General features: G+C 37.0%; 1 protein-coding gene across 4 annotated transcripts in view; it reads right to left on the reverse strand.

Moving 5' to 3' along the window:
* The window catches only part of LOC149024004 (pre-mRNA-processing factor 39-1-like), a 68,946-nt gene that overhangs the window by 27,620 nt on the left and 19,679 nt on the right, over positions 1-21,647 (reverse strand). For 3 of the 4 annotated variants that reach the window (XM_089144409.1, XM_089144410.1, XM_089144408.1), the window contains 5 exons: positions 11,576-11,805; positions 10,771-10,938; positions 4,113-4,479; positions 3,713-3,766; positions 3,471-3,614 (listed from right to left, as the gene is read on the reverse strand). In XM_089144409.1, coding sequence (XP_089000535.1) covers positions 3,471-3,614; positions 3,713-3,766; positions 4,113-4,479; positions 10,771-10,938; positions 11,576-11,805 — 963 coding nt within the window. The remainder of the gene's footprint in view (positions 1-3,470; positions 3,615-3,712; positions 3,767-4,112; positions 4,480-10,770; positions 10,939-11,575; positions 11,806-21,647) is intronic. The other variant, XM_089144411.1, reaches the window with a different exon arrangement.

Raw genomic sequence — 21,647 nt, forward strand, 5'->3', positions numbered from 1 at the left:
TCATTTCGATCGAATTTTTTACGTTGGTTTCACCCCAAAAATAGTGGGTGCCATGTAATTTTCCCAAGAAAATAATATCATTCAAGTATATGTGAAAACTTTTAAAAGAAAATCAATAAAGGGGAAAAACATTAAACCCCTAATTTCAAGAAAAAAAAGCTGGATTTCAGCAAAGGGTGAAATTGTACAATTATAAACTTTCTAATGCTGGGTTTATTCTCAAATATAAAAATTTCATTTACGACTTCAGTATTTGGACATGGGTTTAAGCAATCTTGGATTTGTTAGAAAGCTGGTTTAGTGCCTTACCTACTAATACATATGGCTCATGTAACATAAAATCATTTGACTAGTCAAACTTATTCTCTAAACCAAAGCAGTTTAATTACCTATGGATAAGGTAATATTTTCAAACAGCAGTATAAACAAAATGCAAGACTATACAAACTAGGATATACCAGGTATACCTTTCTAGCACACTTCCTGAAGATCTGCAGGTAAGCAATTCCTCTGCCCTTGTATCTTCTTATATTCATAACTTCTCTTGGAACTCAGCCTTACTATACTCAGATCTCCCTTCTCCCTTTGCCAATAAAATATGTCATATAGATATAACTAACACACTGGATCAATGGTGGTTTACTCCCCCAAGACCCTGTAAGCAGCCTTGAAGCTCGTTGGTGGCGAACCTTTTGGAAAATAAAGTCCCACCCTAGGCATGGGACTTTTTTTGGCAACTAATCCACAACAGCTTACCAGTTGCATCCCTAGTAAGTCATTAGACAATTGCCCTCAAACTTGTAGCCTCTGTGAATCCCATGACGAAACTCCCCATCTTTCTTTTTTTTAGTGTGATTGGAGCAACCATGTGTGGATTGGTGGGCCTTTGGGATTTCGTATGAACCTTCTTGGACCCCAACAACCTCTTCAAATATCCATTCATATATGTGATGTTTCAACATGGAATTTTAAGACCCTAAACTGGGTTTTCAACATCATGTTTATCACTTGCTATTATATTTGGCAATTTAGAAGCAAATACGGAATTTTAAGACCATAAACTGGGTTTTCAACATCATGTTTATCACTTGCTATTATATTTGGCAATTTAGAAGCAAATACAATAAGTCCGTCTCCAAGCCTAATCCCAGGAAGCTTGTGGGAATTATTAATCAATGGGTTGATCAACTATCACTTATGAACTCTCCAACATGACCATGCTCTTGGCCCAACTTAACCCAAAATAAGACTAGTATACATAACCACCCCTTTAACAACTCCTTTCATTACAGGTGCCTCAAAACCCGACTGGAGGTATGCTCGATGGGGGTTTGCTATCTTACACTACGAAGCCTAACACGCCGTGCAATCCGGAGAAGTAGCCTTCACACAACAGCTGGACATGCAGGCGGTTGATCTATATAAAGTATTTCAAACAGCATGTGTTTTGGGAATACCAATCTGAGCAGTGATCTCAGATTTTCAGTCTTGGGAACTTTTTTTGCCATCACATACAGTCCCCAGGCCAGCGTATTTAGCAGCTATGTTTCTTTCTATTTCTAGAACTATTGCAGATACAGGAAACTCTCTCTCTTTCGTTTATGATGCAAGTACTGTATCCGCTCTAAATAGTCTTTTGAACTAGGGTTGATGTACTTGTTTGGTGTGATTAAAATAAATTTAAAACAAATAAAGTTGATCATTTCAAAGAATAGTATAACTAAACGTATGTTTTGGTTGCTTCAAAACTTTCAGTAGCTTGCTTCTTTAGTTCTATTCCATTTCTATATTTATGCTGATTTTTTTAACTTAATTGGACTAATGATGCTTTTCTGTAGCTTAATGTTTGACTTTTTCTGTAGCTTAATGTTGACTTTTGATAATTTTATGTGGCTTAAAAATGATTTGTAATTAATTAATCTTCTCTCAAAAGACTGTTAGTGATTTGATGAAGCTTAACGTAGGATTTTGAGGATATATTGTAGATATTGCAGCATATCAAATGACATTAGAGAAGGGGGGAAATTTTTAATCATACTACTATTCTGAAAGCACGAACTAGAGAAGGATGGTAACATTTTTCTTTCCTAAAATACCCTCAAACTCATTTTCTAATCGGATAGGATTAATATATCTATAATTGTAATTGTCTTATTAATATTAATCAATACCACTATCTCCTCCTAACTCTTCTCCTCCCTATCAAAAAATGAAACGATACTCAAGCTAAAATTAAGTAAAATTAATTTCGTATCATTTATTTACCAAGACAAATTTTTGTTATTTTGTGACCCAAATTCTTGTATCCGATTTTGAAGATGAATCTCCATTGACACATTTGGTGGGAGATCTGAATGACCCATTTTGGAGATCTGTGGCGGAAAGCGGAGGGCTTGGGCCTATCACTGATCTCGATCTATAGTACACCCCTGCAGAATAGTACAACCCAACCCAATGGGCCAACCCGTTTACTTGATTGGTTTCTTGGCTTGGTTGTGAGATCTCCTTTTGTACTTCTTCCACAGTGAAAAAGTTCTTCCTCTTCGCCTATGGACGTAGCACACTGCATTGTTGTAAACCGCGTTAAATCTCTGTGTTCGTCGTGTTTTTTGTTTCGATTCGCCATTTTGTGGCGTTTGTTTTAACAATCATGTTATTTATTTCTGTACTCCATCCATCATATCCTTAAATCCTCACTCGACCAAACCCCCCATCATTGAAATCTGTGTTGAAGAATCAACGAAGAAAAAACAACGGCAAAAGCAACACAAAGTCCAAAATCCAGTTTCTTTGCCATAGGTGGCCATGATAATAAACAAATCCTATAGATTGTGCTTTTCCTCTTGAAGAGTTAGGAAAAGGGGCTCTTTGATTGACCAAGCTGCAACATACTAAAAGAACCCAACTTTTTAGTCGCATTATCTCATTCATTGAAGGGAATACCAGCACTGCATCGAATCTATCTATCTCTGTCTCAACTGTGCTTTTAATCTCCTGAGCTGAATTCCAGATTTAAAGATAAAAACACAAGTGCATTTGAACGTGTATTTTTACTAGTAATAGATAAATAAATAAGAAAGACAAACACCACACATTGGTGCCTTGCCGCCTGAGCTCTTAGGGACGCTCTGTTACCTTGACAACTAAAGAGTAATAGTATCACCAGGCCAGTGTAGTTGCACCTAAAATGGTTTCAATTGTCATTTCTACCCAGTTCACAAGCCGCTTTCCCTTCTCGAAAGCAATGCTATCGATAGGCACTTGAAAAGTTTTGATTAATAATTGGCCAAATTGGAAGCCAAAAATCTATACAACACATTCTGAACGAGTCTAGTATTAGTCAATATGCAAATGTAGACATTTTTTTAGTTCTGAGATAATGATGAGCTTTGCCACACTTAATGTTTCTGTGATTTAGTGCCTATGGTGGACCTAAATATTGATGAGGAAATGAATAAGAAATTGCATACCTTGACAAAGACTTCTGTAGCACGAGTAAGTGCATTATTGGCGAGATCCACACTTCCATTTGCTTCCATGCAAAGGACATACCGTATCCAGTATTCAGGATAGTTGGCACAAGCAATTAGACACCTCTCATATAGCTTGACAATCTGAAACGGCATAATAACACCATAAATCTCAACCCACAGAGGATGACAAAGATTAAATGAATAAAATAGAGCAACAAAGAGATATGCATAAGAAGTACTCCATTGACTGAACAGAAAGGCCCCTCAAATACGAATGGAGGGACCCTCCCTGCCTGACAGAGAGATGGTTAGGAAGAAAAGAAGACCTGCATGTATAACATCGGAATTTTAAAAGAATAATATTACTATTTAACACAGTATGAACCTAGAAACTCCACTGACAAATGAGGGTTTGAAGTACTTAGCCTTACAGAAATCAAATGGTAGGCCCATGCTTTAGCCTCAGTTCAATTTCCCGTTTTAAAGTTGCTTCACCCAACGCTTTTGCCATAAAGCATATAATGCAGCAAATATGACTTGACTGTAAGTTAATGTTTTAAAAGCAAGACAACTAAAAGCTGCAAACCAGCAACAGATCCAAGCACTTGCCACAAACACCCAAATGACCTAAAAACATACCTTGTGGAGGTCACCTTCTCTTTCAATAAAATCCAGATAACTGTGCCAATTTTCCAGCTCTGAATCGATGAGGGGTCGTACATGAAAGTAGGGTCTTCTAATAGCTGTTTCAAAACCAATGATCTTAGAATCGAACTCTTTAGCTTTCTTATACATGTCTTCTCTAATGGCGATATACTTCCCCAACTCCTCTGCTTCTGATAAGCCTGCACTTACAGGTTTTGTAGATTGTTCAACATTGTTGGGAGGAACCTCCCCCTCAGCCCTTTGGCCACCTGCCTCCTCCAAGTTTGTAGCTACTGCAGCAGCAGCTTCCTCAGCACTCCGTATCTCAGACAAAGGTCGACTTGCAGCCAATTCCTGGAAACTGTAAAGTCATCAAAAAAACAGGGAGTTAAAATAGAATCTGGAAGAGATGACATGTGCAACAGCACCAGTACTTTTGCAGGACATGAGCCAAAATCTTACATGGTAACATGTGAAGAAAACTGTGCAGGGATAAATGAAGCACATAACCATCCTTTCCATGAGGTAAAAGATACGAAGGCAAACGCCAAGGATCAAACATTAGCCATGACAGAGGTATATGCATTACAATTAGGTAATCACAAAATATACAGAATCAAATGCAATAGGTCACATAAATGTTAATTCAACTAAGAGAGAGTGAGAGAGAACTAGGTACCAAGACTATGAAGCAATGTTTGTCTATCAAAGAAAAGAAGTAATGAGAATAACCGAAAAATGTATTATAACACTGTAGCAAAGATAAAATGACAGACATGGTATGGCATGTTACACATTCATTGGTTAAAAATCTCGGTGAATATTCAAGAAATTCAAGGACTTTAACCTCACTGTAACTAAAATGATGAGTCAAAATGACATTGGACGATGTTTAAGCCAAAATGTACCAAAATTTTGATATCAGAGCCCTGACAAAAAAAAAGGGTACTTCAAGGACCTTAAGTGTTAAAGAAAAAGTTCCATATACACTGTTCCATGAAATCTCAATCAAAATTTTCAACCGAGACTTCTCTTGCTCCTCGGTTCAATAGAAAACCTCCTTGCGAGGGATTTTAGGTTGGTTTTACCCCATCTCACAGATTTTTTTTCTCAACAGCAACAAACACATGGAAGCAATACACTGAAGCTCCCAACACAAAGATTTAAGCGTTTTCTCCCATTTGAGGTAACCCAATTTTCTTCAAACTATTTTTTTTAAATGTATAACTTGTTCAATAGCATCAAACTTATATAAGTAGCAAACCACCGGCCAATATAAATGTTTTTGCAATGTCTACTATTTTTTATTTGTTTTTTGTCCAGAAAATCTATTTTCCTACATCAAATCTTTTGCCAAAAAGAACCACACGAAAAAACCCTGTAAGTTGATGATGCAATATATAAATCAGTCGTGTCAGGGTATGTTCAACTCTTCTCGAGGTCTATGACCTGGAATTCATGTGTCACACAATCAGAGCCCAATAATTGTCAATTTAAATGGACTCATAGTTGGATTCATCTAGGCCTCCATAGTACTATAAGTTTCTATTAGTCTATACATACTTCTTTTAATTTCTAACTAATTCCTATCAAAGTCGTCATGTTACTCATGTAGACTCTTATTCCTCAACTTGGGTTGTAATTGAGATTTAACACTTCAAATATGTGCTCATGTTTCAGTTCTGTTATGCATATTTTAATGCAGGCTTAGCATTTTACTTCATTATCAACTGAAATTGGTTCACATGTATGTGCATTTATAATTAAAAAGTGAATAATTTTATGAAAATACATTCAAATTCTACCGCATACAAGCAATAGCATAAGTCCAAACCCAAAGCAACATTTTGGGTTATTCTGTAACCAAACTCACCATGGATGTGCTTAGAGGCCTTAAAATAGGCCGCCCAAGAAGAACCAGACCAAAAAATGGCTAAAACCACCAAAATGGACAACTGAATTCTGGTACAATTCTGTACCATGTTTCAATGAAATATCAAATTTTCACTTATCTCAATGGGTCGTGAGGCAGGCTTACTATTGGGCTGTAATGGAGGGAGAATCAGAGGACTTAGAAGAGGAAGAAGGAAAGGAGTGCTCACACTCACATACAACCCACACAGGCTTTCATAAACATAAGTCCATTTGTTCTACTTAATATGAAAATTTGTATTCGAATACAATCTATTTGAAGGAAATAAAATGCAAGTCCTAATTCAAATAAAAATCCAAAATAGAATCCAAAACAAAGTCTAAAACCTCATGTAGGAATACTAAAACAAAAAGAAGACCCAAATTGAAACTGAAATAAAATACTTATTTAAATCCAACTCTTGTTGGATCAAACCCCCACAAGCCCAGTTCTTCTAGGTTGGACTGAAACTGATTGGACCAGTATGATACTGCATCAACTCTCCCGATATTAGAAAAACTCACCCACTAGATCTGTAAAATCAAAGTACTAGAAACCATATGATCGGCATCTACAAAAATTGACTTTGATGGGGCAACAATCTAATGCATCTCGGGGTCATTCGGCTTATAATTGTTGAGAATTGAGTTACCTTGGTGCTCAAGTAATTGAGTTTCTATTTTTTGCGAAGAATCTTTGGTGTGCAACTTCATGAAGTCACTTTGAAATTCTGAAGTTTCCTATTTAGTTACTTTCTATTTTATTGTTCTTTCCTTTTGTGGACAGATTTCTAAGAAGTCTACTCTATCACTTTTTTGTTAGTTAGTTTCTGTTTTAGAAGGAGGTTACTTGTCCTCCAAGTATGTACTTTTTTAAGACTTTTATTATAAAAAAGAGAAGCCTGTGATTCTGGTGTGGCTTGTCCATAATCTTAGGGAACTGCTGCTCCTTTGCTGGTTCAATTTTCTCTCTTCTTCTTCCACTTCTTCTTTGTTTCTTCTGTAACTGCCGTCACTGATTTGATTCTAGGTGTGTGATCTCTAACATGGTATCAGAGAACTAAACTGAGGCCTGGGTTGGCAATTGTTTCCCTGCAGTTTTGAGAGTTCACCGTAATGTCTCTTTTTCCTTCTCTTCTCCCTTGTTTCTTTCCCTTCTTCACCTATCACAACAATTGCTGCTTACTTTGGTTGCTTCTGAATCAGACAACAGAACAAATGAAGAACTGAATCTTCAAGGTCTTGTTATGCATCAAATTCACATATTTTGAGATCTATTCGAAAATCTGTGCAGTGCCTTCCAGTCTCGTGAGGATGGCAGGATGTTAAACGACCTGTTCTGCTACTTATTACAAAAGCTCAACGCATAATAGGAGTAGTTTCGTGGTATGGATTCTCTTTAAGTACTCCCAAAATAGTTGGCAGAACCCCAGTATTAGAATTTTTATTTTTTTTTCTGTGATCTGAAATCTGCCCTTCAGATGCCCTTGATCTCACTTGATTGGTCTCTAATTTTAGGGTTAGATCCTCCTACTATAGTTGCTGTTATGCATCAATTAATTGGCAATTAATAACTTGGTTAGCTCAGGTTTATTTGCACTGCTTCTTACCCTGTTTTTGGGTTATTGCTGCTGTTTTGTTAGTTGTGCGATTTCCTGCTGTTACCTATCCTGGTTTACCGCTTCTGCTTGAAGTCGATGGGGTTCTCCTAGCTTTTATTGCCATTTTGATCAGAAGAAAAAGAGTTTCTATCTTCTTGGTGTTCGGTCATGTTACCTAAGACTACCTGATTTGACCTTTTCATCCCTCTTTTTAGCTTTATCTTACTTGGTATTAAATATATGGAAATCCCGTCTCTATTTATTACCCATATTTTCCAAGTTATTTACATGATGCCACTAAAAGCTTTCCCCTTCCAAGTTTACCCTTTGGGTTTTATCTATGTTTCCTACTGGAGATTTCTCTAATAACATTTATGTCAGTCCCATTCAGTTTTGGGATATTTACAAATTTGCCATTTTTTTCTTTTATTTATCAATAACCCCTTGAAAATTTCTGGTTTATTACAATGTTGCCATTATCTTAATCTACCATGATGAGAGTTTGAAAATTGTTTCTTGGATTTAAGGAGTGAAGACTATATCTACCATATAAGTGACATTGGAAATTCTTGCTTGGGATCTTTCTATATTGGATATTGGTCGTCATTAATTGTCCACGTGTAATACTACATGAGAGGGGGAGAATGGAAACTTATTCTATATCTACTCAAGGTGTGCTGAAGGATATTATTTGTGAAGATCTTTGTCCTCCCAAGATGGTATTCTACAACAATACATTTACTTACCTATCTACTTGGCTTGCAATAACCTATACTATCTTTAACTACCTATTTGGTCCATATTAACCCATACTACCTTAACTACTTGGTTGGTTGGTCCGCAGTAACCCATATTGTCTTTTACCTACTACTTGGTCCACAATAACCAATATTGCTTTTTACCTACCCATTACCTACTACTTCCCTTCTTGCAAAGCGCTTATGTGAACAATGGAGTTTCAATTTTAAAGAATTAGTGTGGAGATTCCCCCTACTACTAGCATTATTTGAACAGTGCCTTTGACGCTGCTATACTTATGGATTTTATTCATCATCAATGTCACCAATTGTTTCTCATTATTGGATGGTTTGTTCAACATGAAGAATTGATGATTTTTTTAGACTTTTAGTTGGTGTTGATTATCTCCTAGGTGAAGTTCTCTCAATGTTGATCGTCGTCTGCTATTGTCACACAGTTCCAGATTTGTGCTGCCTTTCAAGTTTATTCTTATTGTTCAAACTGGAGTTTTCATTGCGTATACTTCAGCTTGAGGAGTGTTGAGAATTGAGTTACCTTGGTGCTCAAGTAATTGAGTTTCTATTTTTAGCAAAGAATCTTTGGTGTACAACTTCATGAAGTCACTTTGAAGTTCTGAAGTTTCCTATTTAGTTACTTTCCATTTTCATATTAGTTTCTACTTTTCTTGTTCTTTCCTTTTCTAGACAGATTCTCTAAGAACTAAGAAGTCTAGTCTGTCCCTTTTTTGTAACCTAGTTCCTATTTTAGAAGAGGTTACTTGTCCTCCAAATACGTACTTTTGAAGACTTTTATTATAAATAAGAGAAGCATGTGACTCTGGTGTGGCTTGTCCAGAACCACAGGGAACTGCTGCTCCTTTGCTGATTCGATTTTCTCTCTTCTTCTTCCACTTCTTCTTTGTTTCTTCTGTAACTGTTGTGACTGATTTGATTCCAAGTGAGTGATCTCTAACACTAGTCTTTATGTAATGATGTCTCTTCATTGGGAATCCTACACTTCTCAGAGGCTTTGAAACCAAAATCGGACCATCAAACAATTCTTCAACTTCAACTTTGATCTAACCAAGCAAATCAATCGGGCCATTGCTTTCGTGGGCTTCAATTTCTTCTACATCCGATTCATCTTCTGAGGATTATAACACGCCTCACATCGTAACACAGAAATTTTTTTTAATATCAGCAAGCTCTCAAGTCTTGAAGACCTATTGTCACGTTAGAGAACTCTTCTTGCATTTTAGAGAACCCCTCACCGAGCAAATGGGATAGATCATCAAGATTCATGTAGTGGGCGTATAATAATAATATTGTAAGTTGTAACCTAGATAAATAAGTGGGACTTTAGAAGGGGGAGCAGAATTGTAGATAGTGAAACTCTATAGGTGGATAGTACAGCTGTAAATAAATTTAAGTGTTTTAAGTATTGGCAGAAGAGTAAATAACTGAAAAGTCTATTAGTAACGGCAAAACAGTAAATGAGTGAAACTATTTCAGCGAATGGCAAAATTATAAGAAGCAAAAGAATACGTAGGGGTGAACTTCGAAATAAAAGAAAAGTAAGAATCGAGAAAATAAAACAAAGAGGGGGTAATTTGGGTAAGATTAAAATAAATATCGTAACTCGTAAGGAAAGAAAAAAGAGATCATCGATTGAGGATTTGAGGTTACCACTTCAACTCAGTTTCTTCCTTCTTTGGAAACAGGGTGCTACTTGTGTCACATAAAATGGTTGTACCATTAAAAAAAATGTAAACTAAAATGCTCTGTTTGCCAAATCGACAGATCGCAGCCACCCAATCACCATGGCACTTGGGAAGGCCCCCAAACGCTTTGGTCGTCTTGCTGCCTTGATAACAATGATTGAGTTGCAATCTTTCATCTTCAATGTTCAAAATCAAAACCCTAAATTCACCTTGAAATCTTGAATTCAACTTTGCAAAACCTTGACGCTCTTTTGTCCAAATTAATTTGGTTCATTGAGAATCTTTAATTCCTCCTCAGTCCTACCTAGGGCTACATCAGAGTACAATTAATTTCCATAAGTGAGAAGCCGTGGGTCAGAGACTACCATATCTGCTTCTTCTTCCCTTCATTGATTTCTTTGTTCTGTTTTTGAAGTTCCTGCAAATCTGAGAACTGGTTGACCAACTTACAGTTGCTAGACCCAAGGTTTGCAATCCTCCTATGGACTTGTTATCACTTGGGACTGATCTACATTACATCATCAACCACCAAAATAGAAGCTTTTCAAGCAAGTACCAAACTCCTAAACGATTATATGCCATTAAACATTTAAATGTAATCATAGAAGTCAACAACGATAATAATGCCACAAATAACAAGGCGAAAACAAAAAACATGAAAACAGCTAGAATGAGGAAAAACCTGTTGAAATAGCGATCAAGTTGTTGGTTGGGGTTTTCAAAAATCCTAGTGTAGATCATGGCCAAATGACACCATTGCTGCTGTGAGTATTCATACTCTATATATTTGTCCCACAGAGGATACGAAAGATAATCCGTTCCAACGTAAGTCAATCCACGATCGAATAACCTGAAACACCATATAAGTCCAGAACATTGTTATGGCATATGTATAAAGGTCAAAAGTTAGCCATTGAACACGTCCATTAATAGGAGACTGCAGCCCCTAAGTTGGCAAAGGAAAAAGTATCATTCTAAGAGCACAAAATTTCCAAATTTACACACAAATATGCTGCTTTTACCTTCCTGAAACAACCATTCTATGTCCATGAAAGGAAGCAGAATAGAGGCCATCTTAGCCCTTAACTGAAAGTGATCTTCCCAGCAGCATTTTGTATATTGATGAACCCAAGAGAGCCAATGTCAAAGTTAAAGAGAGCAGTAATTCATTGAGAACTACATGACTACTTCAAAAACCTTGGAAGAAGAGTGAAAAGGATTGGATAGATGTAACTAAATCCTAAAAGAAACAAGAACGCTGCATAGTAGCCTAAAAATAAAAGAACTGCACATAGAAACTCGAATTGTAATTAAATCTCTATAATGCATTCCCAGCGAACTTTTATGCCATACATGAGTTTCACTGAGCAGGCATACCAAAATAAGGTTAGGACCATACAAGATTACAAGACTTCATTACAACGACAAAACCAGAATATATGACCTCCAATCACACTACAGTTCATGAGTACATGAATAGTGATTACCTTCGAACAGTATCAGGATCGCCATATGTAGGTATAGCAAACATGCAATAATGCAACCATATATCCACCGAATATGTCACAGCTACAACTGCCCGCTCATATACCTCTACTACCTTGTCAATGGAACCCAAACGAGCTTCATGATCTGCATATTTTTTCCAGTACCCATAGCACAAGGGAAATTCAGCCAAAAAAGTATCATAAACTTTCCGGATTTTTAATATTTTATCCTGCAATTGGAAAAGAGTATCATGTCAATACCTATGGCAAATAAAGCACCATGCCATTCAAGTCCATCCATAAAGAACTTTATCAGCTTGAATGAGAAGCTTAGGATCAGTAATCTAATTTTATTTAAAGAATGGAATGCTCAAATGCAAGAGAGAAATGTCAATGTCCAAAGCAGCTAAAAAATCTATGACATGAAATAATATATGCTGCAAGTGTAGACATGCAGTGGACAGAGAAACAGATGGCATAACCCACCTCTTCCCAAATATGAAGGCCAACCAAAAATGAGATGGTAAAGCTTAAACGATTCAATAAATGTTAAGCTGATATTTCATGAAGATTTTTGCCCTTATACAGGAATGGAAACATCCCTTCCTTGATGTGGCTAACAACACTCATAAGTTCATCATTAGAAATGATATGTGCAGCACAGTATAAGATTGTGAAAAATGAAGTCTTGTTACTGAAATAACAGAGCAACAAGAAGAAGATTTGTATTTGTGATGCAGCCTTAGATTTGTAGGACAAACTAAAAGCCGGTTCTTCCAAGATTTTAAACAGAACCGGCCAGCAGGGTTAGTGATTCAGGGTTTTAGGATGGTAGGATGGGGCTGTAACTTGGATTGAATCTAGAATTGCTCATATAGGGTGTGTGTGGTCCAAACCATGGAGAGTTTTTATGGTTAGACTGTGCAGCATATAGTTTAGGAATTAGGGTTCATTGGAAAACTCAAAAAGTAAAGAAAGGGGCTGGTCCTAGGTCTTAAAAATCTGACGGGAATGGGGTTTTAAGGGGATGATATCCATGCGCAGGAAAAGGTTTGGTTAGAATTTCAATGAATTCTTATAGCTGGTAATACAACCCTAAGATCTAGGACAATAGAGAAGTTTTAGGGAAGGAGTGTCAAAGGGATTCTAGTGGAAATTAAAGCTGTGCTTAGGGTCAAGGGAGATGATGTGGAGAAGATGATTCACTTAAAAGAAGACCTAAATCTGATGGGCAGATTATAAGAAATCTGTAGTTGCATGTTTAGGACAATCAGACACTGATGGACATTTAGGATCTATTAAGGAAATGATCAGCAGTGAGGAAATCAAATAGGCCAAAAAACTAGAAAGCATAAAGGGAAAATAATGTAAAGGAGACAAGGTGGTGAATGGATGACTTTGATCTCCTGCCTAGGCTGAACTTCCAAAGTTTCCCCTGCTTGGCAAATCAAAGGCTGGCAGTCCAACAGAAAAAACATGACTTAGATTCCAAACCATAACCATGAAGGAGTTTTCTCAACTCCATTATCATTCCTCTAAAAGAAAAACACAATAAAAGCTTCAAAAGTGATTTAAATTCTATTAATTCAGTCCAAGTTTACACTGCAACAGTCATGGTTCAAGAAATCAAACTCAAGGCCCAATCCACTACCTCAGAAAACCAAGTGATGAAGATCCAACACCGAATTGGCCTATTTTCCTTCAAAATCAACATAGAATTGATAGATATGGGTGTTGGACCTTTATTCCATATATGTGGTCATGGGCTTGTTCTGTGGGTCTAAAAGTCAGGTTTCCAGACTAAGTACAGAAAATGGGTTAGTTAATTACAATAACCAGTGTATGTATGCAAAAGTCTGCCCAATTATTCTAGTTTCAAGTACCAAAGTCAGGTAAGAGTTCCAATCCAAAAAGAACTCTCGGATCTTTGTTATAAATAGCCTATCCCATCTGATGGAAGGCTACCACTCTCAGATTATAAATTAAGTTCAGAATTGAGTTCTCATTGTCGGTTAGTGCTGCTCCGCTATGTTTTCTTGAATTTGGTAGGTCCGAGATTTAAGAGACACTAAGACCCAAGGTGAAATCAAGCATGATTTTTTACTCTGGCTAAAGGACAGGTTTCTACAACTCCATCTCCATTAGATCCAAGCATCTACAAGGGCCCCCATCAGGATATCTGGCAGCCTCCTATCCCCTTCTCCTATCACCATTTTTTTACTGTCTAGATTTTTCTTCTTTTTTACTTTTCAGATTCACTTAGACACCAAAATTTCCAAGTCTAATATGAACCAATCTGACCATTAGAATTGACTCAAACTAGAGGAACCCATCCTCCCTATCAAGTCTACATTCCCCCTCAAACATGATTTGAATATCTCGGTCTCGACCCAGATCTCACAAGATCTCGGCAGAAATCTGGTATTTTTTCCAGGCTCAACTTGAATGAACTCAAGGGCCCATCCCGATGGGTTTTTGAACTCAAGTTGGACTGAAATTTGGTCTTTAGCCTATTTTAGGCCCTCTAAACACAATGGTTGCCTTAGATTTGAGAGAAAACAGGTGTATAAATGAGTTTCAACTTGACTGAAATTTGGTCTTTAGCCTATTTTAGGCCCTCTAAACACAATGGTTGCCTTAGATTTGAGAGAAAACAGGTGTATAAATGAGTTTCAACTTTACCCTAACTTTGCAACCAAAATGGGAATGAACATGCAGACTATAAAACATGAAATACACAATCATTTTTTTATACCAATAAATGAAGATATAACGGTTTAAAGTGAAATGATATAACAAACATGTCCAATTGTTCACAATTCTGCATTATGACATTACAAGATCAGTTACACCAAGAGAGCACAAGTAAAATGAAATCAATGACTAAGTCACTAAGCAGCTCCTCCAACACCTGCTCCACCAGCACCAATGATGTAACCTAGATTGTAGGGTTCTGAGATGTGCAATTATTTCCCTAAAATTAGGGTTACTCTAGGATCCTCTCCTTTGTGAGCTAGCAAATAAAGAACCAATCTTCGGAATTAAAGATTTTAACAAACCCAGATGGGACGGGCCTGATGGTAGAATTTAGGAAAGTTAGGGTTTGGAAAAGGTTTAGGGTTAACAAAAACCTAAATGGATTGGGGATAAGTTGGAAGGATGATGTTAGCATTATGACAAATCAATATGGGTTGGTTTTGAGATACCCAGACTTACCCTAGGATGGAAAGGGAAGCCTATGGTTAAGCCTAAGGAGTTTTTAGGGTTGGTTTAGGAAAAGATGTTAGCTGTATAGGGTTTGGGTTGATCTTGATTAGGTTTCTTGGAAAGATCTTAGGCTCCATCTCTCCTTAATCTTTCTTTTCTTCCCTTTCTTTTTTTTTCTTCTTTTCCTCATTTTTTCTTTTCTTTCTTCTTTTCTTTCTTTCTGTTCTGAAAACTTCCAGAACTACCACAAGTTCAAGAAAAAAGAAAGAGGGGGGGGGAATTAGGGGCAGAAAGGAGAAAGGGGCTAGGGAGGTGTGCCGGGGAGGAGACGGTTTCTAGGGTTGCGGCAGGTTTGGGGAGGGCGCTGGGTGTTCTGTAATAAAAAGGGGGAAGGGTGGGGAAGGGAGCCGAGGGCTAGGGAAGAGAGAGGAGGGGCTGTTCTTACTTAATTCAAGGACAGAGGCTTAATTCAAGGAGAGAGGCTGCCATGAGCATTGAATTGCTGTTGGAGATGGAAGAATCTTGCTGAAATCTGAAGAAGATGAACTCTAACAAGTAACAACCGCTGTGGCCCTCCCAAGAAGACTACAACTTGATTTCCCTCAAGACTCTGATTTGGTTTATTCAATTCAATTTGCTTGTTTACAAAGGGGTAAGGGCTTTATATAGCCTTACACTTTGAGGGAAAAGATGTAGGCTCCAAAAAGAAAACCAAACGAGACTCAACTAAGAGATCGTTCACAGACTAGGATCCCTTTACAATTCAATAAATAAAGTATCACTAAAAAGGAATCTTCAAGAAAATAAATCGCAAAAATTGACAACTAATTATCCAAAAGAAATCATACTTTTAAATAGATTCCACCACGTCTGACTAGGACTCTCAATACTGACTCAATTAAAAAAATAAAATTAGATATGGACTCACAAAAATATAAAGAAAATTAATGGCCCACTTTAGTGTCCAAAAAAGAGGGAAAATACCACACTACCCCTGCTAAGGTTCAGCCAGCCCACTTGGTGCACTGATGGGCTTGGTTATTGGATCCAATTTACTGTTTTAGGAAGCTAGGTAGGCTTGCTTACAGCCAGCACCAGCACCAGCACCAACTCCACCTCCTCCACTAGCTCCACCGGCCCCAGACTTGGCAGGTCCTCTACGCCATTCAGCCAACTCCAAGTTGCCAAGAATAGCACCACAAACCCTTGAGGCAATAGGGCACTTGGGTACATCCGTATGATATCCAAATCATCCATGGGGACTTTGTGTTGCCAAGCAATCATGGTTCGAGGCCTCACGAGAAACTTTGTAAAACAAGAAAATTTTGAAATCTTGACCAAGATCTCGATTCAACCGAGATCCCAATTCGAGTTCCCCTCTTAATACCCCCTCTCATCAAGTCGTCTCGGCTTATCTCGACCTCATTTTAACCCCTAGTACTGTTTAATCCTTTTTGGCCATTTTTTTGCGAGAAAATTGCCAAATCTTCCCCTACACTACATCAACACTTTGTTTAGCTCTTTTACAGCAAGTAATCAACAAGAATGAAGTGATTTTCAAGCCAATCTTCAAAGGTGAGTTTTCTTCCTCAATTTCATTTTTTTCAAATAATATGTTTTAAATTAGGTGTATGAACGTAAATTACATATATGTTGACTATCTTTGCCAAATCCATAGTTTTATGGTCCAAAAATTATTATTCTGTGATTAATTTATTTTTTAAATTTATAATACCTCTTATAAGAATTTAAAATTTTTAAAAAAGTGAAAAATATTTATGTTTTGAAAATGCTTGTAATATATGTCAAGACTTCATTGGAAGGGCTACAACCTCATGGCATCAAAAAAAAATTCTATTAATGTTGCTATTTTTTTTTTTTATTTTGGATTCAATGAATTAAATAAAATAATTATGAAAAACAAATTTAATTTTAGAAACTTATCTCTTTTTTTAAATAATTTTTAAGTTATGTTGTGTTCTTTAAAAATACAATCATCTTAGAATAAGCATGCCAGATTTGTGTCATTACAACTAAGTGTGTTTTTTGTATTAAAAATTATTTATTTTAATTAACCTAAAAATATAGTTTCATTAGTTTAGTATTTTTAGTTGTTGAATATGTCGATGTATCAGCGTAATAGCTTAGACTTAAAACAAATTAGTGCATGTGAATGGTTTAGTAGTTTATTTTAATTATGTTTTTGAATGCATACTTTTATTTCATGATATGCATTAATGTATTTATCTTATGTATCAGTTTAAATGGCTGACCATAGAGCTAGTAGTGGCACTGCTGCTTCTGCACTGCTGCTTCTGACGTTAATTGGCAACATTCTGAGGCCCTAACAGCTGCCAAAAAGGAGTCAAACTGCAAGTATTGCTTAAAGGTACTAAATTTTTCCTTGCTTGAAAGGCAGGAGATTGAACAGTGCAAAGAAGGAAAGGCATCAGAGGGAGCTTGAGGAGGTAGTATTATAGAGGCCTTTTGTGGATGAGGATGCCAGAAGAAGTATAGGGGTCCAATCACAGGCAAAGAGGAGACAGATTAAGGTTGTTGTTTACTACTAGTAGACAATCCTTGCATTATAAGAATGTGTGGTAATACGAATAGGCCAAAGGAGTAGGTGCATCCAGCTAAACTGCTCCATCTACATTTTAGGAGGGAGGTGAGAGGAGGAGAAAGACTAGACATGCGAGGGATCCAGCATACAGGAGAGTGTTTCCTGTACTTCAGTAAAACATCACAATCTTCAAGCAACAAAACTGCTACCAACCAACCATCACTCAAATGTTTAGTAGTAGTAGGGAAGGTCAAGCAAGGGATGCAATAAGCAAGTTCATGTACTCTCATGGTGTAACTTATAAGCAAGGGAGGTGGCATTAGTGTTGGTAGAGCAGGAGTTGAGAAGCAGCTTAGTAACTTGGTCACAGATTTTATTTCAATCTTGTACTCTCGTGATCTAACTTACCCAGAGTACATAAACTTGCTTATTGCATCCCTGGCTTGATCATCCCTACTACTACTAAACATTTGAGTGATGGTAGGTTGGTAGTAGTCTTCTTGTCAGAATATGGTGGGGTTATGTTGAAGTATAGGATCTAGGGATGGCACTCTCCTGTATGTTGGGTCCTCCCCATGCCTAGTCTTTCTCCTTTTACGGTTTTACCTAAACGTAGATGGAGCAATTGAGCCAGATGTAACTACTCCTTTAGCTTATTCATATTGCCTCACATTCTCACAATGCAATGATTGTTTACTAGCAGCAACAATAGGTTTCATCTGTCTCCACTCCACTTATGACTATACTCCCATACTTCTTCTAGCAGCCTAAACATCATCTGATTCCTCATCCACATCCACAAAAGGCCTCTATTACTACCTCCTCAAACTCCCTCTACAACGTTTCCTTCTCTGCCCTCTTCAGTCTTCCTCTTTTCAAGCAAGCAGTAATTGCTTGTTGCACTTCATACGGTTCTTTAGGACACTTGCCCACATCCTTATAACCCCTCACCAAGTGTTGTTTCAATCTGGTTGCACCACTAGAATTCAACACCTTCAAACTTCTTTTTGTCAGCAGTTTTGCTACTAGCTCTACATTCAACCATTTAAACAGATACATACGATAAATATTTTCATCCATTTCATCAAATACATGTATACAAAGAAATATATATATATAGATACACCGTTCACATACACTAATTTATTCAAGTATAATCTATTACACTAATACAATAGCATATCCAACAACTAAAAAAACTAAAGTAATGAAATTATATTTTAAGTTAATTAAAAACATATAGAAATAATTGTTAACACAAGAAACACACACTTTGTAGTAAAAACACATACATAGCATGCTTATTTTAGCATGATTGTATTTTAAAAAACACGCAAGTGTTTTTTCATGATTATTTAATTTTAATTCCACATAAGATATATTTTTTGAATTCTAAGAATTCAAAAAATTAATTAATAACAGAAAAATAATTTGAGTAAATTGCTATGACACCCCAAAACAAAGGCCTTTAAATACTGACACCTCAGTTTATCTTTGAAAAGCACCCAACTCCACTTCCATTAGAAAGGTTAGTGGCATAGTTGTAAAGACCATTATATCCTTATTTATAATGGGATGAAAAGAGGGTTTTGTTCGCTATCCATACAAAGATCCAATGGTGTAAAATAGAAGTATAGGATGAGGGTAAATATAAAATAAAAAAAAATTTTATTTTACACATGGAATAATATTTTCTAAATTTACATTCATTCTTCCTCTTGCCTTTTAGCTTCCATTGCCACCGTCAGAACACTCACTACCACTGTGGGAACCCTTATCCCTTGCACTTGTTGACCCCGTAGAACCCACAAACAATCTTCTTCTTTATGAATAAGAATAAGCATATCACAAAGGAATAGCAGCCAAATGGAGCTTGTTAAACAGGATGTGCTTGTGATTAATCTTTAAGGAGATTAAATCTTCTGGTATTTGAATCAGAAATCACTACTTTTCTGACAGTTCACTATCAATCACCCATGTATAACAAATAACTAAGAGAAGATGGAAATGAAATCACAGGGGAAGAAAAACACAAGAGAAGCCCATGATTTTTTAAGAGAATCCAAGACCGTGTGAGCTTGCTCTTTGTCTCAGCCTTGTCTGCGTCAGCCCAATACATACCTACTTTGAGAACCAAGTAGAGTCTGGTTCGATTTAGGGATCTTTGAACTTTCCTCTGAATATCGAAATCAAATTTTGAAAGTCCTAATTGATCAAAAGTCACAGAATCAAATGTAAAATTTGTAGAAGTTATCACCTTGACCGAATGTAAATGTCACACTCGTTTGCAGAGAAGTGAAGAGAGATTTCTTTTTGGTGGTTTGTGAAGTACCAAGTCTTATTGTAGTGATTAGAATGGACGAAAGAAGAAAAAGAGCAACTAGGATTTGGATTGAGTAAAGCTGTTGTGGCTTCTTCAATGAAAATGAACAAAGCTATAATGGAAGAGATAGACAAGACTTGATCTCCAGATGCCAATAAGATTTTTGATGGTTGGTTTTACCTTTGTCAGTGTCAACAAGTGCAAGCAATGAGAGTTCCAATGGGGCGGTGGAAGGGAGAAGGCAAGAGGAAGAAATGTAAATTTAAAAAATATTGTTCCAGAAGTGTAAAAGAAATTTTATATTGTTCCAAAAGGTTAACTATTCCAGGATAAGATGGTGGAACTTGAAAGCATGGAAGAAAATTCGATCGAAATGGTCAAAATTTGATCAAATGCTCAAAAATCCAACTCAAACGATTGAGTAGTAGGCACAAAAGTATCCATTTTTTCGTTCGCTTTGTGTCTTTTACCGATTTCGGGCGCTGCTGGCTATAAATCCCACTTTCCGTTTCTTCGTGGTTTCCCTCCGCCTTCGGGCCATTTGCCTCCTTTTGATTTTTTTTGATTTCTCTTGTTTTATCTGCTTCTACACCTATTTCTAGTATTCCATTTCCTTCAAACACTTGATTTGTTCCTCCATTTGTGATTTTCTCAAATCTTGAGGTGAGTAACCACTTCTCATTTTTTGATTTTTGTTTCATTTGTGCCTTAAATCATGTTGTTGCTTCCAAATTTATATATGTTTACTTTAGGTGATAATCTATGATTTGTAGTGTTTATTTTTTGATTCTTCCTACTATTTTTTTATTTTTCTGTTATTAAAACTATTTACTAAATTATGTATATTGTTAAATGTTTATGTATGTACTGTTGCTTCAATGGATGTTGTGAGTTGAGAACCATTTGTGTGATGGTGTTGTTATTTTTTTATCTGTTAATTATGTATTTTACTGTATTTAATATATATTTAAATAATTAAAATATATATTTAAATATTAAAAATAATTAATTTCTGTTTTAAATTTAAAAATAGGAGAGTATTAGTGGAGCATGTATGCAATTTTTTGAGCATGTTGTGGATATTTTTAGATAGTTAATGTGAATTTTATATATTTTAAAATTATTTATATATTAAAAATACTTATATAGTTATACATATTTTTTTATATTTAAAAATAGGAGGTTATTATTAGAGCATGTATGTCATTTTTGGCATATTGTGGAGCTTTTCAAGATACTTAGGGTGTGTTTTTGTATCGTGCACTCTATTTTAAGATGTCGGACATAGCTTGGGATCATGGGAGGACTAACAGTAGAGGGGGAGTGTTTCGTAGACATAGGAGGAGGTGGGGCACTGATTGAAGGTGATCTGTGGTGGGGGGATGTGGTGCCCAAAGGTGCTGTGAGGTGGGGCTGGCCTCATATTTAGTAGTGGAGCGAGGAGGAGGACGGGGTGGTTTGGGATGTCTGCTTGATGACCTTCTAGATCGGGGTTTGGTGGGATGAGCCGGCTGCGATCGGAGGGATCGTGGGAGGGTGATGTGTGGTGGGAGCGGGATTGCGTGGGAGGGGGGTCTGGTTGTGGGTCCTCTGAGGGTGGTTGGGAGGCCTTGGCTCCCGTCCTTGGGAGGTCTCGGTGTGAGGGGCTCCTTCCCGCCCTGGGGTCGCTTTCGACATCCTGGGGATCCGGATTTGAGTTCTTGTGATCCGGCCTTTTTGGGCCGGATCGGGTTAGACTTTGGGGGGTGTGGGAGGTGGGGATGGTTTCTCCAAATGGGCGATTACTATAGTGTTCCAACACATACGCCGGGGCCCTACTCGAGATATGATTGGCAAATAGGGGTGGGGTGGTGTCGGACCCACTCATTCGTATATTGTGTTTTGCCTAGCATAGAGGACATTGAGTCATTGGGTTGCCCATGTGATCATTATGGAGTGACTGATGGTGATGGTTGGATGGTCCCTGGCGTCCATCATCT

This window comes from Hakea prostrata, chromosome 2 (assembly GCF_041222555.1).
Source record: "Hakea prostrata isolate BN-2017 chromosome 2, UWA_Hpros_2, whole genome shotgun sequence".
NCBI lineage: Eukaryota > Viridiplantae > Streptophyta > Magnoliopsida > Proteales > Proteaceae > Hakea > Hakea prostrata.